Source organism: Bufo gargarizans, chromosome 3 (genome assembly GCF_014858855.1).
Source record: "Bufo gargarizans isolate SCDJY-AF-19 chromosome 3, ASM1485885v1, whole genome shotgun sequence".
NCBI lineage: Eukaryota > Metazoa > Chordata > Amphibia > Anura > Bufonidae > Bufo > Bufo gargarizans.
In genome coordinates, this window is record NC_058082.1 from 213,711,193 (window position 1) to 213,734,573 (window position 23,381).

At 46.4% G+C, this 23,381-nt stretch overlaps 1 protein-coding gene across 3 annotated transcripts in view; it reads right to left on the reverse strand.

Moving 5' to 3' along the window:
• The window catches only part of LOC122931522 (interleukin-1 receptor type 1-like), a 105,643-nt gene extending 82,506 nt beyond the window's left edge, over positions 1 to 23,137 (reverse strand). The window contains exons 1-2 of one of the 3 annotated variants that reach the window (XM_044285591.1): positions 23,070 to 23,137; positions 15,348 to 15,426 (exon numbers count right to left, since the gene is read on the reverse strand). In XM_044285591.1, the coding sequence (XP_044141526.1) occupies positions 15,348 to 15,417 (70 nt within the window). In that variant the 5' untranslated portion in view covers positions 15,418 to 15,426; positions 23,070 to 23,137. Of the gene's footprint in view, positions 1 to 15,347; positions 15,427 to 22,376; positions 22,398 to 22,887 lie in introns of those variants that run through there. The other 2 variants (XM_044285592.1, XM_044285593.1) reach the window with 2 other exon arrangements.
• Between the last annotated feature and the right edge of the window lie 244 nt (positions 23,138 to 23,381).

The following is a 23,381-nucleotide window of genomic DNA, read 5'->3' on the forward strand; positions in this document are numbered from 1 at the left end:
AAATCTGTGATTGCGACCCGCTGTGAGAGAACGATTCCTTACAATTGGTGAAGCATGTGGGCAGTGTCCATGCTAAAAGGGCAACAGCAGGTTGCTAAGTGCATGTGTCCATGCTAAAAGGGCACAATGTTGTTGCTAGGGGCAAAGGAAAGTGAAAAGGCAAAGTGTTGCCAGGGGCAACGACATGACAGAAAGAGCAGGTGCTGCTTTGCTACGGTGTTGGAGTTAAACGTCCGGAAGCCTGTTTGTCCAGTGAAGCTGTGCTGTTGCTAATCTGGACACTTGTGATTTGTTACAAGGAAATCTTGTGATTATTTAAAGGACCAGAAACCCAAGTGAAAGAGACGAACCTGTGGGTCACTATCAGGGGCGTAGCTAGAAATGCATGGGCCCCATAGCAAAAATAATTGTATGGGCCCCCCCCCAGTGCCATCCACAGATCCCCCTCCCCTAAACAGTGCCATCCACAGATCCCCCTCCCCTAAATAGTGCCATCCACAGATCCCTATCCCCTAAACAGTGCCATCCACAGATCCCCCTCCCCTATACAGTGCCATCCACAGATCCCCCTCCCCTAAACAGTGCCATCCACAGATCCCCCTCCCCTAAACAGTGCCATCCACAGATCTCCCTCCCCTAAACAGTGCCATCCACAGATCTCCCTCCCCTAAACAGTGCCATCCACAGATCTCCCTCCCCTAAACAGTGCCATCCACAGATCCCCCTCCCCTAAACAGTGCCATCCACATATCTCCCTCCCCTAAATAGTGCCATCCACAGATCCCCCTCCCCGACGCTCACAGGAGCACATTTATAAACGAATCAGTAACTTGAACTTTAATCATTGACATTGCTGAATGCTGATCTCTTTACTTCCATTGGATACCTTACTCTGTCTTAGCTCTGGTACGGTACAGCAGGCAGTGCGGGCGGCGCTCACTCACTGACGTCACACACCTGCGCCGCCTAGTGGGAGGAGCAGGCGCGTGACGTCAGTGAGGGAGCGCTGCCCGCCCGCACTGCCTGCTGTTACCGTTACCGGAGCTAAGACAGAGTAAGGTATCCAATGGAAGTAAAGAGATCAGCATTCAGCAATGTCAATGATTAAAGTTCAAGTTACTAATTAGTTTATAAATGTGCTCCTGTGAGCGGCGTGGCCCTGTATATTCTAACCCCCAGGCAAGCGTCCCTGTCACCACGCCTGGGGGTTAGAATATACCATCGGATTTGGGTTTTCACGTTCTCACTGAGAGCGTGAAAACACAGATCCGATGGTATATTCTAGCCCCCAGGGAAGCGTCCCCGTCACCATGGGAACACCTGGGGGTTAGAATATGATCGGATCTTCCTTACTCAGTGGCCTAGCTAGAGCCTCCCCAGCCTCTGTGTCGGCCTGGCCCTGCGTGCGCCCTGCTCCAGTCCAGTCCTGACTCCTCCCCAGCCAGGCCCGAGCCACGGACCGCCCCTGCGCCCTGCCCCTCCTACTACACTAGTGTAGTGGGCGGGCGGTCCGCGGCTCGGGCCTGGCTGCCTGTTTGTAGTGTGTGTGTGTGTGTGTAAAAAAAAAAAAAAAAAAAACAACAGAAGGTGGCCCGGACGGGCCCCCAGTGGCGTAGGGCCCCATAGCCACTGCTATGGTTGCTATGGCGATCCCTACGCCACTAGTCACTATGAAATCCTATGTGGAATTTGCTGCGTCTTGGTGGAGCCCATCAGATGCAACAAAGTATTGCTGGGAGTGTTGCCAGCTGGAGGACTGTGCAATGGAGGATCATTTGATCAGGAGATCTGACAAAACATGTGAGAGATCATGCGAATTGGCGATTGGGGGAATCCCGCTGGGGGTCTTTCTAGATTCCCACCAACAAGTGACTCGGGTCATGCCCGACATTCTGGACTTTCTGAAGAGGGGGCCAGAGACAGATACCACTGTGTCTCTGACCTTTGCAACAGACTATGGCTCTGTACAGTGGGAGCTCTTGAAATGTGAGACCCTGGAGGTGGAATTCATACTGGGCAGAGACTTTCCGTTGTTTTGGGAGCTATGGAGTGGAGAAAGTGCTTCAAATTGTGCGGTTGGAGAATCTGCTGAAGACTTTTCCTCAGAGTGTGTGACTCATCGGCTTCAGAAGGAAGATTGGATTCAAGGCCAAGGTGTTTCCCATGGCAACCACTGCACTGAGGAGCCTGTATGTGATCATGTGACCAGAAACCAAGGGCTGGAGGTTCTTAACATCCAGGAGAAGGATGATGACCACTGTGGAGATGTGCGTATAGCACTTGGGAGCGCCGAACCCGTGATGTCTGTGGGTAAGAGTGTTCTTGTTATGGTGTGTGTGACAGAAAATGTGATAGTGAGCAAGGCTCTGGAGGTTGGACACATTGCTGCCCATTGTCCTCTTACCTCAGAAGCCATGAACTGTGGTGTGAGCCGACGGCAGTCGCTACCTGCCAAGCCAGTAAGTGTTAAGACACCGGGACTGGAGACTGCAACAAAAGTGTGTGACATTGTGGTAAAAGGCAGTCCAGTCCAAGTGTTGCTGGACGCAGGGAGCCAGGTGAGCCTGGTACATGCCAGCTTGGTAGCTGGGGACTATGTTTTGGACAAAAAGCTAAGTGTGCTGGACATACATGGGGATAGCAAAGACTATCCTGTGGCTCTCACAGAGTGTGAGACTACAGTGGGAACTGGGACTTATGAACTTGGTGTTGCAAAAAGGCTCATGCAGGACGTAATGTTGGGCCATGATTTCCCCTTTTTCTGGGAGTTGTGGGGAAGAGGAGACACTTCTGCAGAAAGTGACGAAACTGCTGCAGAACCTGTACCTGTCCCTTTAAATGATGGTGTAAGGGAAATGACCATTAAAAACAAAGGTGCAGAATGAATATGTGAAGTTAATTGAAATGCATAATGATGATGATGATGACACCCCTTTTCCTTTTGCAGCCTGTGATCGGGGAATCACAGCCTTGCTGGTAAAAATCTATGTGACTTGACAATGCTGATTGATAATGTTGGTAGCACACAGCTGAGGGAAAGTGTGGCAGTGCTAGAGGGTGTACCACACGAACCAGATGCAGATAAACAGTTTCCACAGTGTTCAATGAATTATGAGCTCATGTGCAGTGTTGATGAAGGTAATGTGACATACGAGGTGAACCAGGCAGATGGAGGAGTGCCTGGGTGGGTTCATGACGTGAACTGGATTGAGTACCGGAAGGATCAGGAATCATTGGTAGCCACACATAGTGAGATTGAGAATGTGTTGCAGCCAATTCCCACTGAGAACGGAGAAGATGCGGTTCACGGCCGGAAGTCTGCTCTGGGTAAACAGCCAGTCAGGCACCTGAACAGAAGGCTGACTCCCATAAAATACTGGCTTTGGGGTACAAAACGGATTTTTGTGACAAACCGAGCTCTGCTGGCTTGGGTGTGGCAGAATAAAGGGAAAAGTGTGACACTGGCCACATCTTCCGGAAGACCTCCGGTCTGAAGAAGACGGGGGGGGGGTATATGTGGTGATGTGTATAGTATAAGTGCTGGGAGGCATGTATATCCCACCCAGATACTGTACCTCAGCTGGGTGAGATAACTGAAATCCAGAAAGCTGCAGTGGTTTCAGCAAAGTGTAGTTTGCTGAGACCGTTTTGTTTACACTGTTATACAAGCTGTACACTGACTACTTTACATTGTATCAAAGTGTCAGATCTTCAGTGTTGTCCCATGAAAAGATAGAATTATTTACAGAAATGTGAGGGGTAGGGATGAGCGAACTCGAACTGTATAGTTCGGGTTCGTACCGAATTTTGGGGTGTCCGTGACACGGACCCGAACCCGGACATTTTCGTAAAAGTCCGGGTTCGGGTTCGGTGTTCGTCGCTTTCTTCGCGCTTTTGTGACGCTTTCTTGGCGCTTTTTGAAAGGCTGCAAAGCAGCCAATCAACAAGCGTCATACTACTTGCCCCAAGAGGCCATCACAGCCATGCCTACTATTGGCATGGCTGTGATTGGCCAGAGCACCATGTGACCCAGCCTCTATTTAAGCTGGAGTCACATAGCGCCGCCCGTCACTCTGCTCTGATTAGCGTAGGGAGAGGTTGCGGCTGCGACAGTAGGGCGAGATTAGGCAGATTAACTCCTCCAAAGGACTTGATTAACTGATCGATCTGCAGCTGTGGATCATTGAGCTGCTGATCCTCAATTGCTCACTGTTTTTAGGCTGCCCAGACCGTTTGTCAGTCACATTTTTCTGGGGTGATCGGCGGCCATTTTGTGTCTTGTGGTGCGCCAGCACAAGCTGCGACCAAGTGCATTTAACCCTCAATGGTGTGGTTGTTTTTTGGCTAAAGCCTACATCAGGGTGAAGCTGTCACACCAAGTGCATTTAACCCTCAGTAGTGTGGTTGGTCAAGCTATCACACCAAGTGCATTTAACCAGCAATAGTCTGTTCATTTTTTGGCCATATACTAAATCAGGGGCAAGCTGCGCCCGTCACCAAGTGCATTTAACCCTCAGTAGTGTGGTTGGTCAAGCTGTGACACCAAGTGCATTTAACCAGCAATAGTCTGTTCATTTTTTGGCCATATACTACATCAGGGGCAAGCTGCGCCCATCACCAAGTGCATTTAACCAGCAATAGTGTGGTTATTTTTTGGCCATATCCCAGTCTAATTCTGTCACTAAATCCATACCGGTCACCCAGCGCCTAAATACTAGGCCTCAAATTTATATCCCGCTAAATCTCTCGTTACCGCTGTCCTGTTGTGGCTGGGAAAGTTATTTAGTGTCCGTCAAAGCACATTTTTTGTTCTGGGTTGAAATACAATTCCCAATTTAGCAATTTAAAAATTTAGTGGTTTCTGCTGTATCAGAGCTATTTGAAATCTATCCCTAAAAGGGTATATAATATTCAAGGTGCACATAGGGTCATTCAGAATAACTTCACACACCCGCTACTGTGCATTTCCAAGTCTAATTCTGTCACTAAACCCATACCTGTCACCCAGCGCCTAAATACTAGGCCTCAAATTTATATCCAGCTAAATCTGTCCTTAGTGCTGTAGCTGGGCGAGTTATTTAGTGTCCGTTCAAGCACATTTCTTGTTCTGGGTTGAAATACAATTCCCAATTTAGCAATTTCATAATTTAGTGGTTTCTGCTATATCAGAGCTATTTGAAATCTATCCCTAAAAGGGTATATAATATTCAAGGTGCACATTGGGTCATTCAGAATAACTTCACACACACCCGCTACTGTGTATTTCCAAGTCTAATTCTGTCACTAAACCCATACCTGTCACCCAGCGCCTAAATACTAGGCCTCAAATTTATATCCTGCTAAATCTCTCGTTAGTGCTGTAGCTGGGCGAGTTATTTAGTGTCCGTTCAAGCACATTTCTTGTTCTGGGTTGAAATACAATTCCCAATTTAGCAATTTCATAATTTAGTGGTTTCTGCTATATCAGAGCTATTTGAAATCTATCCCTAAAAGGGTATATAATATTCAAGGTGCACATTGGGTCATTCAGAATAACTTCACACACACCCGCTACTGTGTATTTCCAAGTCTAATTCTGTCACTAAACCCATACCTGTCACCCAGCGCCTAAATACTAGGCCTCAAATTTATATCCTGCTAAATCTCTCGTTAGTGCTGTAGCTGGGCGAGTTATTTAGTGTCCGTTCAAGCACATTTCTTGTTCTGGGTTGAAATACAATTCCCAATTTAGCAATTTCATAATTTAGTGGTTTCTGCTATATCAGAGCTATTTGAAATCTATCCCTAAAAGGGTATATAATATTCAAGGTGCACATTGGGTCATTCAGAATAACTTCACACACACCCGCTACTGTGTATTTCCAAGTCTAATTCTGTCACTAAACCCATACCTGTCACCCAGCGCCTAAATACTAGGCCTCAAATTTATATCCTGCTAAATCTCTCGTTAGTGCTGTAGCTGGGCGAGTTATTTAGTGTCCGTTCAAGCACATTTCTTGTTCTGGGTTGAAATACAATTCCCAATTTAGCAATTTCATAATTTAGTGGTTTCTGCTATATCAGAGCTATTTGAAATCTATCCCTAAAAGGGTATATAATATTCAAGGTGCACATTGGGTCATTCAGAATAACTTCACACATACCCGCTACTGTGTATTTCCAAGTCTAATTCTGTCACTAAACCCATACCTGTCACCCAGCGCCTAAATACTAGGCCTCAAATTTATATCCTGCTAAATCTCTCGTTAGTGCTGTAGCTGGGCGAGTTATTTAGTGTCCGTTCAAGCACATTTCTTGTTCTGGGTTGAAATACAATTCCCAATTTAGCAATTTCATAATTTAGTGGTTTCTGCTATATCAGAGCTATTTGAAATCTATCCCTAAAAGGGTATATAATATTCAAGGTGCACATTGGGTCATTCAGAATAACTTCACACACACCCGCTACTGTGTATTTCCAAGTCTAATTCTGTCACTAAACCCATACCTGTCACCCAGCGCCTAAATACTAGGCCTCAAATTTATATCCTGCTAAATCTCTCGTTAGTGCTGTAGCTGGGCGAGTTATTTAGTGTCCGTTCAAGCACATTTCTTGTTCTGGGTTGAAATACAATTCCCAATTTAGCAATTTCATAATTTAGTGGTTTCTGCTATATCAGAGCTATTTGAAATCTATCCCTAAAAGGGTATATAATATTCAAGGTGCACATTGGGTCATTCAGAATAACTTCACACACACACGCTTCTGTGCATTTCCAAGTCTAATTCTGTCACTAAATCCATACCGGTCACCCAGCGCCTAAATACTAGGCCTCAAATTTATATCCCGCTGAATTTGAATACAATACATTGGGCCAAATAATATATTTGTTGTTGTGGTGAACCATAACAATGAGAAAAACATCTAGTAAGGGACGCGGACGTGGACATGGTCGTGGTGGTGTTAGTGGACCCTCTGGTGCTGGGAGAGGACGTGGCCGTTCTGCCACATCCACACGTCCTAGTGTACCAACTACCTCAGGTCCCAGTAGCCGCCAGAATTTACAGCGATATATGGTGGGGCCCAATGCCGTTCTAAGGATGGTAAGGCCTGAGCAGGTACAGGCATTAGTCAATTGGGTGGCCGACAGTGGATCCAGCACGTTCACATTATCTCCCACCCAGTCTTCTGCAGAAAGCGCACAGATGGCGCCTGAAAACCAACCCCATCAGTCTGTCACATCACCCCCATGCATACCAGGGAAACTGTCTCAGCCTCAAGTTATGCAGCAGTCTCTTATGCTGTTTGAAGACTCCGCTGGCAGGGTTTCCCAAGGGCATCCACCTAGCCCTTCCCCAGCGGTGAAAGACATAGAATGCACTGACGCACAACCACTTATGTTTCCTGATGATGAGGACATGGGAATACCACCTCAGCATGTCTCTGATGATGACGAAACACAGGTGCCAACTGCTGCGTCTTTCTGCAGTGTGCAGACTGAACAGGAGGTCAGGGATCAAGACTGGGTGGAAGACGATGCAGGGGACGATGAGGTCCTAGACCCCACATGGAATGAAGGTCGTGCCACTGACTTTCACAGTTCGGAGGAAGAGGCAGTGGTGAGACCGAGCCAACAGCGTAGCAAAAGAGGGAGCAGTGGGCAAAAGCAGAACACCCGCCGCCAAGAGACTCCGCCTGCTACTGACCGCAGCCATCTGGGACCGAGCACCCCAAAGGCAGCTTCAAGGAGTTCCCTGGCATGGCACTTCTTCAAACAATGTGCTGACGACAAGACCCGAGTGGTTTGCACGCTGTGCCATCAGAGCCTGAAGCGAGGCATTAACGTTCTGAACCTGAGCACAACCTGCATGACCAGGCACCTGCATGCAAAGCATGAACTGCAGTGGAGTAAACACCTTAAAACCAAGGAAGTCACTCAGGCTCCCCCTGCTACCTCTTCTGCTGCTGCCGCCTCGGCCTATTCTGCTGCTGCCGCCTCGGCCTCTTCCTCCGCCTCTGGAGGAACGTTGGCACCTGCCGCCCAGCAAACAGGGGATGTACCACCAACACCACCACCTCCGTCACCAAGCGTCTCAACCATGTCACACGCCAGCGTTCAGCTCTCCATCTCACAAACATTTGATAGAAAGCGTAAATTCCCACCTAGCCACCCTCGATCCCTGGCCCTGAATGCCAGCATTTCTAAACTACTGGCCTATGAAATGCTGTCATTTAGGCTGGTGGACACAGACAGCTTCAAACAGCTCATGTCGCTTGCTGTCCCACAGTATGTTGTTCCCAGCCGGCACTACTTCTCCAAGAGAGCCGTGCCTTCCCTGCACAACCAAGTATCCGATAAAATCAAGTGTGCACTGCGCAACGCCATCTGTAGCAAGGTCCACCTAACCACAGATACGTGGACCAGTAAGCACGGCCAGGGACGCTATATCTCCCTAACTGCACACTGGGTAAATGTAGTGGCAGCTGGGCCCCAGGCGGAGAGCTGTTTGGCGCACGTCCTTCCGCCGCCAAGGATCGCAGGGCAACATTCTTTGCCTCCTGTTGCCACCTCCTCCTTCTCGGCTTCCTCCTCCTCTTCTTCCACCTGCTCATCCAGTCAGCCACACACCTTCACCACCAACTTCAGCACAGCCCGGGGTAAACGTCAGCAGGCCATTCTGAAACTCATATGTTTGGGGGACAGGCCCCACACCGCACAGGAGTTGTGGCGGGGTATTGAACAACAGACCGACGAGTGGTTGCTGCCGGTGAGCCTCAAGCCCGGCCTGGTGGTGTGTGATAATGGGCGAAATCTCGTTGCAGCTCTGGGACTAGCCAATTTGACGCACATCCCTTGCTTGGCGCATGTGCTGAATTTGGTGGTGCAGAAGTTCATTCACAACTACCCCGACATGTCAGAGCTGCTGCATAAAGTGCGGGCCGTCTGTTCGCGCTTCCGGCGTTCACATCCTGCTGCTGCTCGCCTGTCTGCGCTACAGCGTAACTTCGGCCTTCCCGCTCACCGCCTCATATGCGACGTGCCCACCAGGTGGAACTCCACCTTGCACATGCTGGACAGACTGTGCGAGCAGCAGCAGGCCATAGTGGAGTTTCAGCTGCAGCACGCACGGGTCAGTCGCACTACAGAACAGCACCACTTCACCACCAATGACTGGGCCTCCATGCGAGACCTGTGTGCCCTGTTGCGCTGTTTCGAGTACTCCACCAACATGGCCAGTGGCGATGACACCGTTATCAGCGTTACAATACCACTTCTATGTCTCCTTGAGAAAACACTTAGGGCGATGATGGAAGAGGAGGTGGCCCAGGAGGAGGAGGAGGAGGAGGAAGAGGGGTCATTTTTAGCACTTTCAGGCCAGTCTCTTTGAAGTGACTCAGAGGGAGGTTTTTGGCAACAGCAGAGGCCAGGTACAAATGTGGCCAGCCAGGGCCCACTACTGGAGGACGAGGAGGACGAGGATGAGGAGGAGGTGGAGGAGGATGAGGATGAAGCATGGTCACAGCGGGGTGGCACCCAACGCAGCTCGGGTACATCACTGGTGCGTGGCTGGGGGGAAAGGCAGGACGATGACGATACGCCTCCCACAGAGGACAGCTTGTCCTTACCCCTGGGCAGCCTGGCACACATGAGCGACTACATGCTGCAGTGCCTGCGCAACGACAGCAGAGTTGCCCACATTTTAACCTGTGCGGACTACTGGGTTGCCACCCTGCTGGATCCACGCTACAAAGACAATGTGCCCACCTTACTTCCTGCACTGGAGCGTGATAGGAAGATGCGCGAGTACAAGCGCACGTTGGTAGACGCGCTACTGAGAGCATTCCCAAATGTCACAGGGGAACAAGTGGAAGCCCAAGGCCAAGGCAGAGGAGGAGCAAGAGGTCGCCAAGGCAGCTGTGTCACGGCCAGCTCCTCTGAGGGCAGGGTTAGCATGGCAGAGATGTGGAAAACTTTTGTCAACACGCCACAGCTAACTGCACCACCACCTGATACGCAACGTGTTAGCAGGAGGCAACATTTCACTAACATGGTGGAACAGTACGTGTGCACACCCCTCCACGTACTGACTGATGGTTCGGCCCCATTCAACTTCTGGGTCTCTAAATTGTCCACGTGGCCAGAGCTAGCCTTTTATGCCTTGGAGGTGCTGGCCTGCCCGGCAGCCAGCGTTTTGTCTGAACGTGTATTCAGCACGGCAGGGGGCGTCATTACAGACAAACGCAGCCGCCTGTCTACAGCCAATGTGGACAAGCTGACGTTCATAAAAATGAACCAGGCATGGATCCCACAGGACCTGTCCGTCCCTTGTCCAGATTAGACATTAACTACCTCCCCATAACCATATATTATTGGACTCCAGGGCACTTCCTCATTCAATCCTATTTTTATTTTCATTTTACCATTATATTGCGAGGCTACCCAAAGTTGAATGAACCTCTCCTCTGCCTGTGTGCTAGGCCTAAATATATGCCAATGGACTGTTGCAGTGGTGGGTGACGTGAAGCCTCATTCTCTGCTATGACATGCAGACTGATTCTCTTCTGACATGAAGCCAGATTCTCTGTTACGGGACCTCTCTCCTCTGCCTGTGTGCTAGGCCTAAATATATGCCAATGGACTGTTGCAGTGGTGGCTGACGTGAAGCCTCATTCTCTGCTATGACATGCAGACTAATTCTCTGCTGACATGAAGCCAGATTGTCTGTTACGGGACCTCTCTCCTCTGCCTGGGTGCTGGGCCTAAATTTATGACAATGGACTGTTGCAGTGGTGGCTGACGTGAAGCCTGATTCTCTGCTATGACATGCAGACTGATTCTCTGCTGACATGAAGCCAGATCCTCTGTTACGGGACCTCTCTCCTCTGCCTGTGTGTGTGCTGGGCCTAAATATATGCCAATGGACTGTTGCAGTGGTGGCTGACGTGAAGCCTCATTCTCTGCTATGACATGCAGACTGATTCTCTGCTGACATGAAGCCAGATTGTCTGTTACGGGACCTCTCTCCTCTGCCTGTGTGCTAGGCCTAAATATATGCCAATGGACTGTTGCAGTGGTGGCTGACGTGAAGCCTCATTCTCTGCTATGACATGCAGACTGATTCTCTGCTGACATGAAGCCAGATCGTCTGTTACGGGACCTCTCTGCTCTGCCTGTGTGCTAGGCCTAAATATATGCCAATGGACTGTTGCAGTGGTGGGTGACGTGAAGCCTCATTCTCTGCTATGACATGCAGACTGATTCTCTGCTGTCATGAAGCCAGATTGTCTGTTACGGGACCTCTCTGCTCTGCCTGTGTGCTAGGCCTAAATATATGCCAATGGACTGTTGCAGTGGTGGGTGACGTGAAGCCTCATTCTCTGCTATGACATGCAGACTGATTCTCTGCTGACATGAAGCCAGATTGTCTGTTACGGGACCTCTCTCCTCTGCCTGTGTGCTAGGCCTAAATATATGCCAATGGACTGTTGCAGTGGTGGCTGACGTGAAGCCTCATTCTCTGCTATGACATGCAGACTAATTCTCTGCTGACATGAAGACAGATTCTCTGTTACGGGACCTCCCTCCTCTGCCTGGGTGCTGGGCCTAAATATATGCCAATGGACTGTTGCAGTGGTGGCTGACGTGAAGCCTCATTCTCTGCTATGACATGCAGACTAATTCTCTGCTGACATGAAGACAGATTCTCTGTTACGGGACCTCCCTCCTCTGCCTGGGTGCTGGGCCTAAATATATGCCAATGGACTGTTGCAGTGGTGGGTGACGTGAAGCCTCATTCTCTGCTATGACATGCAGACTGATTCTCTGCTGACATGAAGCCAGATTGTCTGTTACGGGACCTCCCTCCTCTGCCTGGGTGCTGGGCCTAAATATATGCCAATGGACTGTTGCAGTGGTGGCTGACGTGAAGCCTCATTCTCTGCTATGACATGCAGACTAATTCTCTGCTGACATGAAGACAGATTCTCTGTTACGGGACCTCCCTCCTCTGCCTGGGTGCTGGGCCTAAATATATGCCAATGGACTGTTGCAGTGGTGGCTGACGTGAAGCCTCATTCTCTGCTATGACATGCAGACTAATTCTCTGCTGACATGAAGACAGATTCTCTGTTACGGGACCTCCCTCCTCTGCCTGGGTGCTGGGCCTAAATATATGCCAATGGACTGTTGCAGTGGTGGGTGACGTGAAGCCTCATTCTCTGCTATGACATGCAGACTGATTCTCTGCTGACATGAAGCCAGATTGTCTGTTACGGGACCTCTCTCCTCTGCCTGTGTGCTAGGCCTAAATATATGCCAATGGACTGTTGCAGTGGTGGCTGACGTGAAGCCTCATTCTCTGCTATGACATGCAGACTGATTCTCTGCTGACATGAAGCCAGATTGTCTGTTACGGGACCTCTCTGCTCTGCCTGTGTGCTAGGCCTAAATATATGCCAATGGACTGTTGCAGTGGTGGGTGACGTGAAGCCTCATTCTCTGCTATGACATGCAGACTGATTCTCTGCTGACATGAAGCCAGATTGTCTGTTACGGGACCTCTCTCCTCTGCCTGTGTGCTAGGCCTAAATATATGCCAATGGACTGTTGCAGTGGTGGCTGACGTGAAGCCTCATTCTCTGCTATGACATGCAGACTAATTCTCTGCTGACATGAAGACAGATTCTCTGTTACGGGACCTCCCTCCTCTGCCTGGGTGCTGGGCCTAAATATATGCCAATGGACTGTTGCAGTGGTGGCTGACGTGAAGCCTCATTCTCTGCTATGACATGCAGACTAATTCTCTGCTGACATGAAGACAGATTCTCTGTTACGGGACCTCCCTCCTCTGCCTGGGTGCTGGGCCTAAATATATGCCAATGGACTGTTGCAGTGGTGGGTGACGTGAAGCCTCATTCTCTGCTATGACATGCAGACTGATTCTCTGCTGACATGAAGCCAGATTGTCTGTTACGGGACCTCCCTCCTCTGCCTGGGTGCTGGGCCTAAATATATGCCAATGGACTGTTGCAGTGGTGGCTGACGTGAAGCCTCATTCTCTGCTATGACATGCAGACTAATTCTCTGCTGACATGAAGACAGATTCTCTGTTACGGGACCTCCCTCCTCTGCCTGGGTGCTGGGCCTAAATATATGCCAATGGACTGTTGCAGTGGTGGCTGACGTGAAGCCTCATTCTCTGCTATGACATGCAGACTAATTCTCTGCTGACATGAAGACAGATTCTCTGTTACGGGACCTCCCTCCTCTGCCTGGGTGCTGGGCCTAAATATATGCCAATGGACTGTTGCAGTGGTGGGTGACGTGAAGCCTCATTCTCTGCTATGACATGCAGACTGATTCTCTGCTGACATGAAGCCAGATTGTCTGTTACGGGACCTCTCTCCTCTGCCTGTGTGCTAGGCCTAAATATATGCCAATGGACTGTTGCAGTGGTGGCTGACGTGAAGCCTCATTCTCTGCTATGACATGCAGACTGATTCTCTGCTGACATGAAGCCAGATCGTCTGTTACGGGACCTCTCTGCTCTGCCTGTGTGCTAGGCCTAAATATATGCCAATGGACTGTTGCAGTGGTGGGTGACGTGAAGCCTCATTCTCTGCTATGACATGCAGACTGATTCTCTGCTGTCATGAAGCCAGATTGTCTGTTACGGGACCTCTCTGCTCTGCCTGTGTGCTAGGCCTAAATATATGCCAATGGACTGTTGCAGTGGTGGGTGACGTGAAGCCTCATTCTCTGCTATGACATGCAGACTGATTCTCTGCTGACATGAAGCCAGATTGTCTGTTACGGGACCTCTCTCCTCTGCCTGTGTGCTAGGCCTAAATATATGCCAATGGACTGTTGCAGTGGTGGCTGACGTGAAGCCTCATTCTCTGCTATGACATGCAGACTAATTCTCTGCTGACATGAAGCCAGATTGTCTGTTACGGGACCTCTCTCCTCTGCCTGGGTGCTGGGCCTAAATTTATGACAATGGACTGTTGCAGTGGTGGCTGACGTGAAGCCTGATTCTCTGCTATGACATGCAGACTGATTCTCTGCTGACATGAAGCCAGATCCTCTGTTACGGGACCTCTCTCCTCTGCCTGTGTGTGTGCTGGGCCTAAATATATGCCAATGGACTGTTGCAGTGGTGGCTGACGTGAAGCCTCATTCTCTGCTATGACATGCAGACTGATTCTCTGCTGACATGAAGCCAGATTCTCTGTTACGGGACCTCTCTCCTCTGCCTGTGTGTGTGCTGGGCCTAAATATATGCCAATGGACTGTTGCAGTGGTGGCTGACGTGAAGCCTCATTCTCTGCTATGACATGCAGACTAATTCTCTGCTGACATGAAGACAGATTCTCTGTTACGGGACCTCCCTCCTCTGCCTGGGTGCTGGGCCTAAATATATGCCAATGGACTGTTGCAGTGGTGGCTGACGTGAAGCCTCATTCTCTGCTATGACATGCAGACTAATTCTCTGCTGACATGAAGACAGATTCTCTGTTACGGGACCTCTCTCCTCTGCCTGGGTGCCGGGGCCTAAATATCTGAGAATGGACTGTTCCAGTGGTGGGTGACGGGAAGCCAGATTCTCTGCTATGGAACCTCTCTCCAATTGATTTTGGTTAATTTTTATTTATTTAATTTTTATTTTAATTCATTTCCCTATCCACATTTGTTTGCAGGGGATTTACCTACATGTTGCTGCCTTTTGCAGCCCTCTAGCTCTTTCCTGGGCTGTTTTACAGCCTTTTTAGTGCCGAAAAGTTCGGGTCCCCATTGACTTCAATGGGGTTCGGGTTCGGGACGAAGTTCGGATCGGGTTCGGATCCCGAACCCGAACATTTCCGGGATGTTCGGCCGAACTTCTCGAACCCGAACATCCAGGTGTTCGCTCAACTCTAGTGAGGGGTAAATACTGTACCATCATTTTCTAACATGTGGGGACAGGACTCCACTGATCATAAAGCAATGACATGTCCTACCAAACTGCCATCACTTTACAAGGTGGGAATAAGGCTTTAATGTTGCACAGCTTAGGCTGTGTTCACATTGTGCTTTTGTCCCATGTTTAACATATACAGTATGTTGTGAGAGAAAAAAAAGGGTGCAAAAATGTAGCATACTGTGCTTTTTCATTCAGCAGCCAAAACTTACGTTTGTCTTTTCACAATCCAGAGCTACAGTACGTGTGCACCATGTTAACTCAGTTAACTAGTAATACACCAATAAGTATTGTCATAGCATATTTGCAGCATCTTATCAAGTCAGCTCTACTACATCTGTATGTTGGAAAACAAAATACATTTCATCTTGTTATTTTATGTCATGAATATGTTGTATTGCACTTACCAGCATTTTCTACAGGCAGACATATCAGAGTCAGAATGTGAAGTGTGAAAACAAACACGTGACCTAACATTTTATGGACCTAGAGAAAAATACAAGAGAATTCAGAAAATATAATAATCATATAATGTAACAGCAGTTAAATCAATATGAAATAACAGTAGTAAAAATTGTCTAAGGTATTGCTGCAACCTTAGGAACATAACGTGGACTCTTGTAAATGAAAATGCAATATTTGCTATCTCTCCGTTTATATTCTCTCTGCCAGAAAATAAATTGTGTTTTGGACAGCAAACAATGGTTAACACACAGCGCTGCTACGAGTATGCGACTTCTGCACGCGCTCTGCAATATCTACATATGCAATGAAGCAATCAAATGATAAAATACAAGGCTAGTTGGAGGATTTAAAATCCTATCAATATCATTACTACCTGTGTTTTACAGTATTCTGGATCCCATATGTTACAGGGCAGACACAGGGTACAGTCTTCAGAAAATAGGGTTCAACTGATAGGGGTATTTCTATCTTAAATGGCACATCAATTTATCCACATATTTTTATTACAGTGTCTGAGGAAGGTGCAAAATAGGCTCAAGACATTACACTAGGAGGCACATTTAAGATTTGCCCTGCAGTGGCGGTGGACCTGCTGGAGTTATGAAGAGGTGCAGGCCTCTAAATTCTAAATACATTTAGACCTTTTTCTACGTCTAAAACAGGTGTAGAAAATGATAAAAGAGACAGGCCCATCCCCTTCCCCGCCCACAATTTTAGACCGTTGCGCTGCAATGTGCACCTGAAATATGCCTACCTTAATGCTTTAAATAATCTCTGATTGTCATTCAATAAAATTTTCCCAAAAGCTATAACAGATCGAATGAGTGCCAAGTGCTTTACTAGTGAAATCAGCCAACAATTGTCATGAATGCACAGGTGAGAAAGAAATACAGGGTCATCATCTGGGACAACCACCAGCAATCTCTTAGAGTTCATTCACACGTCCGTGTGTGTTTTGCGGATCCACGGATCCGTGGACCTGCAAAACACGGACATCGGCGATGTGCGTTCCACATTTTGCAGACCACACATCGCCGGCATTCTCATAGAAAATGCCTTTTCTTGTCCGCAATTGCGGACAAAAATAGGACATCTACTATTTTTTTCGGGATCGGAATTGCGGACCCGGAAGTGCGGATCCGCAATTCCGGATACGGGCTGCCCCATAGAAATGATAGGAACGAAATTGCGGATGTGTTAATGGACCTTTAATATGCTACCTATCTTCCTTTACCACTCTCATTAGAAGATCTAAGGCTACTCCTAGGTGTTCAAAGAGCCTACTGTGAGGCCTATTGGACTTGCCTGCTAGAAACCCAGGTTACATATGGGGAGTAAGGCAGCATAAAACAGGTGCAAGCTCACAGGTATGAGATGCCAAAGAGTATCAGGAGAGTAAAACAAGGCATGTTCAAAGCCAGGAGAATCAGTAGTAATCTTATCAGTACAAGGGGTGATCTGGTTGGGCTCCTGGGTTATGTATCAGATATTTCTATGGCTGATATGTCCAAATTGACTATAGCTAAGATTTTCTATTCAACTAGAAAGCTTATTGCCAAGTATTGGACGGACTCCACACCTCCGAATGTAATAGAGGTAATTCAAAATGTCAATAATACGATCTTTATAGAGTGGAAGGTGTACTTAAAGCGGGGCACTGTTAAGACGTTCGAGAAACAGTGGTGAGTCTGGAAAGCCAAACCAGGATTGGCCTCGGCAGCCCTGTTGCGGATATGTTAATATAGCAAATGTTTTCTTGTAGTACATAACTGCCTTTCACTGATATTTTTTTATGGTGACTGCACGGAGGGGCGGGAGTGAATAGGGTATTGGAGTTATGTTAGTAATGGATGAGATGGTATATTATCCTAGTCTTGATAATTATTTCACCAAAGTCCTGTTTATGAAACACATTGTTTATATATGTCTTTTTTTTTATATAAAAATACTTGACAAAAAAAAAAAAGGTTACAAGAGGTAAATCCTGAAACAAGACAAGGTTAGCGTACTGGAATGTCCAACTGGGATGTAGCAATGTTCTGAGCAAAAAGAACAAACTGAAGATGGGATCAAAGAATCATATCCACTGACAAGTAAGCGCCTGACTTGAAAGAAATGTGTCACCAAAGTTTTTTTTTATGCCAGTTTAAACAAATAGTAATACACTCCCTTTTTTTAACATCTTTTTATTTTCTCATTCAAGATTTTTATTTTATTTCCTGAACATGATTATACGGGCAGCCATCTTGCCTGAGCTGTTCTAAACAGTATTTAGAAAGCATTAAGAAAATTGCTTGAAAGCAGCCCCATGGTCCATAGATGAAATGGTCAGGAGGGGACCTCATTGACTTTTCTGGGAGAGTTTTCTAGACCTGCTCTGTGACCTGTGCAGGGGTCATTGTACAAGGAAAGAATAGATAAGCTTTGACAATCATCTATTGTGAATGGAGGATCCTGTGTTATCTGTAATGCTATCACCTCTGTGTATAGATAAGCAGGTAACTTCAGTAAAGTGATCTGTACAGACCATGAAGTGAAGCCTATTATATTAGACTTAGAGGCCAGTGCAAAAACTACAGGATTTTATGTTTTTTTGTTTAAATATAAATATTGACATGGAAAATTAAAAATACCATTATCAAAAATACTTTAAAAATATGCTGAACAAAAAAACGTGATGTAAGAAATAGGTCGTTTTCTGATGACACATTTCCTTTTCCTGGTATTGGGTGCTGAACCGGTTCCTGATTAACCCAGTGACCAGATTCACAGATAGACCAACCAGCCAGTGCTTGGCAGGTTAGCATGGCAGCCCTTCTGGAACACCCATGCATCTGATGCAAATACTGTGTCAGATCTCCTCCATCATCGCTGTGCTGGCTGATAAGTAGCAAACACAGGAAGGTGGCTGGATACGTTCCTGACAAGAATATGCTATAGATGCCTGACAGGAGCAGATGTATGGGTATTTTTAAGAGACATGAATAATCACAATTCAGTGTTGGGTTGAATTCAGTTTTTCACGTGTTTTCTGCTGTAAATACAGTATTTCTATATAAGGAAAGAGCTTGCTATTTTTTTGTTTTGCTGTGGTAGTAAGTAGAAGTGTCATTGTTAAAGGGAATATTAATTATTGATATTTATGCAAATCTCAATAATTAATATTCATAAATAGGCGTGAGTCGTCTAGTGATGCCTCCGCCTATTTATACCAATTAAACAAACACTACTGATTACCTCACTCTATTCCTGAACTACGTGCGTTCACACTAGTACTATTACTACTACTATACTATGGCGGCGATACTATATAAAAGACCACACGCTGTACGTTGAACAATAAAAGGAATTTATTATACAATGACACGTCTAATACTACTATATATATATTATACACACATATATATATATATATATATATATATATATATATGGACACACCGTAATACAGCAATATTCTAATAACACTACAACACTGTAATAAACACAATATAATAACACAGCAATACGGTACTAACTACACTAGACAATCCCACTTCCAATACTCACCCCCAAAATCTAGCTATACTTAACACTTATATACACGTTAGCAGCCCACCCAACCGGGCTCTAAGCTGTCCCTAATGAAGTAATGAGGGGTAACATACACTCACTGCAGCTGGGGCAGGCAGGGCAGCAGTGAAGGGGTATCAAGGGATACCAGGGGCTCAGGGGTAGATGATGGGGAGATATAGCAGGGGATCCCAAGGGAGGTATTACAGGGGCTAAACAGGGGAGAATCCAGAGGAGCAGGGGTTAACTGTGCAGGGGTGTGGAGATGCAGGGGTGAATTAGGGAAAATACAGGGGCGTTGGTGGTATAGGGCAGGGGAATGATAAGGGTCAATGCAGGGGAATAATTCAGGGGAATCGTTAGAGGTATAGGGGGGATAAGGGTTAATGCAGGGGAATCGTTGGTGGTATAGGGAAAATAATAAGGGTTAATGCGTTGGTGGTATAGGGGGAATAGAAAGGGTTGATGCAGGGGAATTGTTGGTGGTATAGGGGGAATAATAATACTCAGCCGGTATATGCTCGTTGTCCAGGGGGTGCTAGTTTTTCCAGGGGATGATCCTCTCCGGCTGGGGGCTGGTCAAAAGTGACCTGAGCGTAGCGCCGCTGGACTATTTAAGTTTGGCGGCGCTCACTCACTCTCCGCCTGTAGCGGATCTGCATACCCTGCGGTGCGATAATTATCGCGCCGGAGGTATGCAGATAACAGAGGGAGGGACGTTTGTTTCCCTCTCTCTGTTATGTTAACTATCCCCAGAAGCTGGAGATAGTTAACCCAAAAGGCATCGGATCTCTATTGATCCTATGCCTTTTAAAGTCACCAGAAGCTGGACATAATTGTCCAGCCATCTGGTGACCTTCTCATCTCCTGCAGGGAGAGGGGGGCATCTTTATTTGTATAGGATATGTGTATAGATGCTTGGGGCATATATATATACTGTATATCCACACACACCAATAAGCCCACCCATATAATATATTATATACATAGAGATGCGTGCTGCCAAGGGGGCATACATACATACCATGTATACATATCTATCCTACCTTGACGGGCCCATAAAAAGGGCCAATATATATGCATATATGTCAGGGCATATATACATATATATTTAAATATAATACTTCCCGCAACAGTAAGTTGTCCTGGTTGTGTAGAAAAGTTCCAGAATAGATATTCTACACCTTTTAAAAATTAAAAAAACATTTTCCACCCTGTGTATATGAGCAGTGAGTGATCTGGAAGTTTTATTGTTTCAATGGGTGACGGGTGGCATAGTTACCTCAAAGAGAACTCGCCTTTCAACACAAAATGTGGAGAAGACTAACCTTTACACCAGTTTAAGGCTACTTTTTTACACTTGCGGCAGAGTGATCCATCAATCTGCACGCAAACGGACAGCATTTGTAGACGGATCCGAATGCGGATCCATTTCACAAATGCATTGCAAGAACGGATACGTCTGTCCGTTTGTCATTCTATTTTTTTCCCACATGTTTAAAGGTCTGCGCATGCGCAGACCAGAAGGACGGATCCGGCATTGCGGTATTTTTTATGCTGGATCCTGCACTAATACATTTCAATGTAAATTTATGCTAGATCCGGCATTCCGGAAAGTGTTCCGGAATTTTGGACAGGGATAAAACCGCAGCATGCTGTGGTATTATCTCCGTCCTGAAAAGTCAAAAAGACTGAACTGAAGACATCCTGATGCATCCTGAACGGATTACTATCCATTCAGAATGCATGGGGATATACCTGATCAGTTCTTTTCCGGTATTGGGCCCCTAGGACGGAACTCAGTGCTGGAAAAGAAAAACGCAAGTGTGAAAGTACCCTAAGAAATCTCCCCTTAAATACCAGGTTTGTATCATAGAGATTAAAGGTGGATTTACACTGCCCAATAATCGGGCAGATTATCGGGAATCTACCCGACTAAATGTGCTGCCAATCTCCCAAAATGCTTGTTCAGCGATCTGCCAGCCATAAACAATTATTCTGTATGGGGACGAACAATCGCAATAGTGATTCCTCATTCCCATAAAACTCTACTATCTAGATCAAAACCTAAAGAGCTGTAGTTGCATTTATTATTGATAACAGGGTTGGAACCCTACTTACAGCTGACACCCGGAGTGCGCCAAAGATTTATTTATGCTTTAAAGATACTGTATTTTCTGATTTTCTGAATACGATACCTTATCTTTTTGTTATCCACTACCTTGGGCATAAGCATGCACAACGAGAGGTTATCAAGATCTGACTACCTTATTTACCTACTGCAGTGGTGGCGAACCTATGGCACGGGTGCCAGAGGTGGCACTCAGAGCCCTCCCTGTGGGCACCCACGCCCTGGAAAAAGTCTAATATGCCTTAGACTTTTTCTGCTATTCATCAGCGCAGGGCGCACTATGAACAGCACAGGAAGCTCACTGAATGTAGCTATTATAGCTACGGTAAGTGATAAAGTACATGGAAGATATACTATATTGGACTGTAGTATTCAGGGTAAATTGCCGTGTTGGCACCTTGTGATAAATAAGTGGGTTTTGGGTAGCAGTTTGGGCACTCGGTCTCTAAAAGGTTCGCCATCACTGACCTACTGTTTATTAGCTGATGTTATACATCCTTTTATCACTGCTCATTAAAAACACGTATTAATCACTTAGCAAATCTACAAGCCTGTTTATTCCCATATCCCATTATACACTGTAAAACGATCGCTGTATCTGATCCTAGAGAGAACTGTGCAGCCATACAATTACAGCTGCAATGATCCTCTCTATCCCTTCCCTGAAATCCCTGCTCCCTCTTAGGCCTAGTTCACACGAATGTATGGCTTTTATAGTTTTTTTGCGGTCCGTTTTTCACGGATCCGTTGTTCCGTTTTTGAGTTCCTTTGTGTTTCCGTTTCCGTTCAGTTTTTCCGGTCCGTTTTTTCAGTATGACATATACAGTATACAGTAATTACATAGAAAAAATTGGGCTGGGCATACCATTTTCAATAGATGGTTCCGCAAAAACGGAACGGATACAGAAGACATACGGATGCATTTCCGTATGTGTTCCGTTTTTTTTGTGGACCCATTGACTTGAATGGAGCCACGGAATGTGATTTGCGGCCAATAATAGGACATGTTCTATCTTTCAACGGAACGGAAAAACGGAAATACGGAAACTGAATTGTTACGGAACACATTCTGTTTTTAATGAGGAACCATTGAAATGAATGGTTCCGTATACGGAACACAAAAAAACGTCCCGTACACTCGCAAAAAAAACAATTGTGTGAACTAGGCCTTACAGCCTGAACAACACTGGAGCCTGCAGAGGGGAGCATTAAAGAGGTAATCACAGAAATATGTATGCCCCCAGTAAGTGTACTGGTATACATAAGCATTAAGATAGAGCAAACTTACATGTTGAGTTATAGATTTTTTTTTTCAGACTTCATTACTTTTATCAGTGAGATCATCTGAACCCGGACAAGAGTTGCAGGATCCCACAGTGTCTGCTGTTAAGACCAGAAGTCATATTACAAATATTGAAAACTTCATATTCTGGAGATTTAAGTCCCATCCCTTTTTTGAGATTGTGGGAATGTTCCAGCAAACTCATGGCTGTTGGAGTTTTGGATTGCACTTTCCGGAATGCAGATCACCAAAGCACAAAACAATTCAGACATAAAGCCAACAGAACTGTGAATGAAGCTCAAGAATTTAACACGGATTGTAATTTAAGATAAATAGAAAAAATACATAACATTTATAAATGGACTAAACTTTTTTTTACATATACAAACATTAAGATGGATATTTCTAGTTTCCTTCTTCTTAATCTATCTTCTACTGTACATCCAGCGCCTCCATGGATAAGGTACAGTTTGTGCAGTACCCCAGAGCACAAATTACTGATACATTCAAATATTACCTGCTCACACAGCAGCAAGATGCCACCAGATGATTGAATATGGGAGTCTCTACAGCAACTTTGAGAAGGTAGGTCCTGGGGAGAAGAGGACACTGGCAGCTTTCCTCTGTGGGTGAGGTATGCCCTGTGTGGGGCAGGCAGCCCTGGCACTGTAGGACGTCTCAGAGCTCCTCAGTACTCACCTTCTATGCTGCATGCTGGCCGACATCACTGTTGGAAGTTCTTTTTTCCTGCAAGGGAGGAGGAGGAGACAGTTGAAGATTACGACATCACAGAACATGTTTGTAGAGATTCATTTCCCAGCATTTCAGCTCTTGATCTGCCTGTAGCTGGCAATACTTTCAATAGTAGCTAGTTTTTTAACTCTTTCTGCAGCCATTCTTTCTTCTAGAGCTCATATAAAGCGGGTCTAATAAATGAGTAGAATCAAGAAAAGTAAAGTTGTGTATCCAAGGAGTTAACACTGGAGAGATTGGGGCTTACAGTCTATAGTC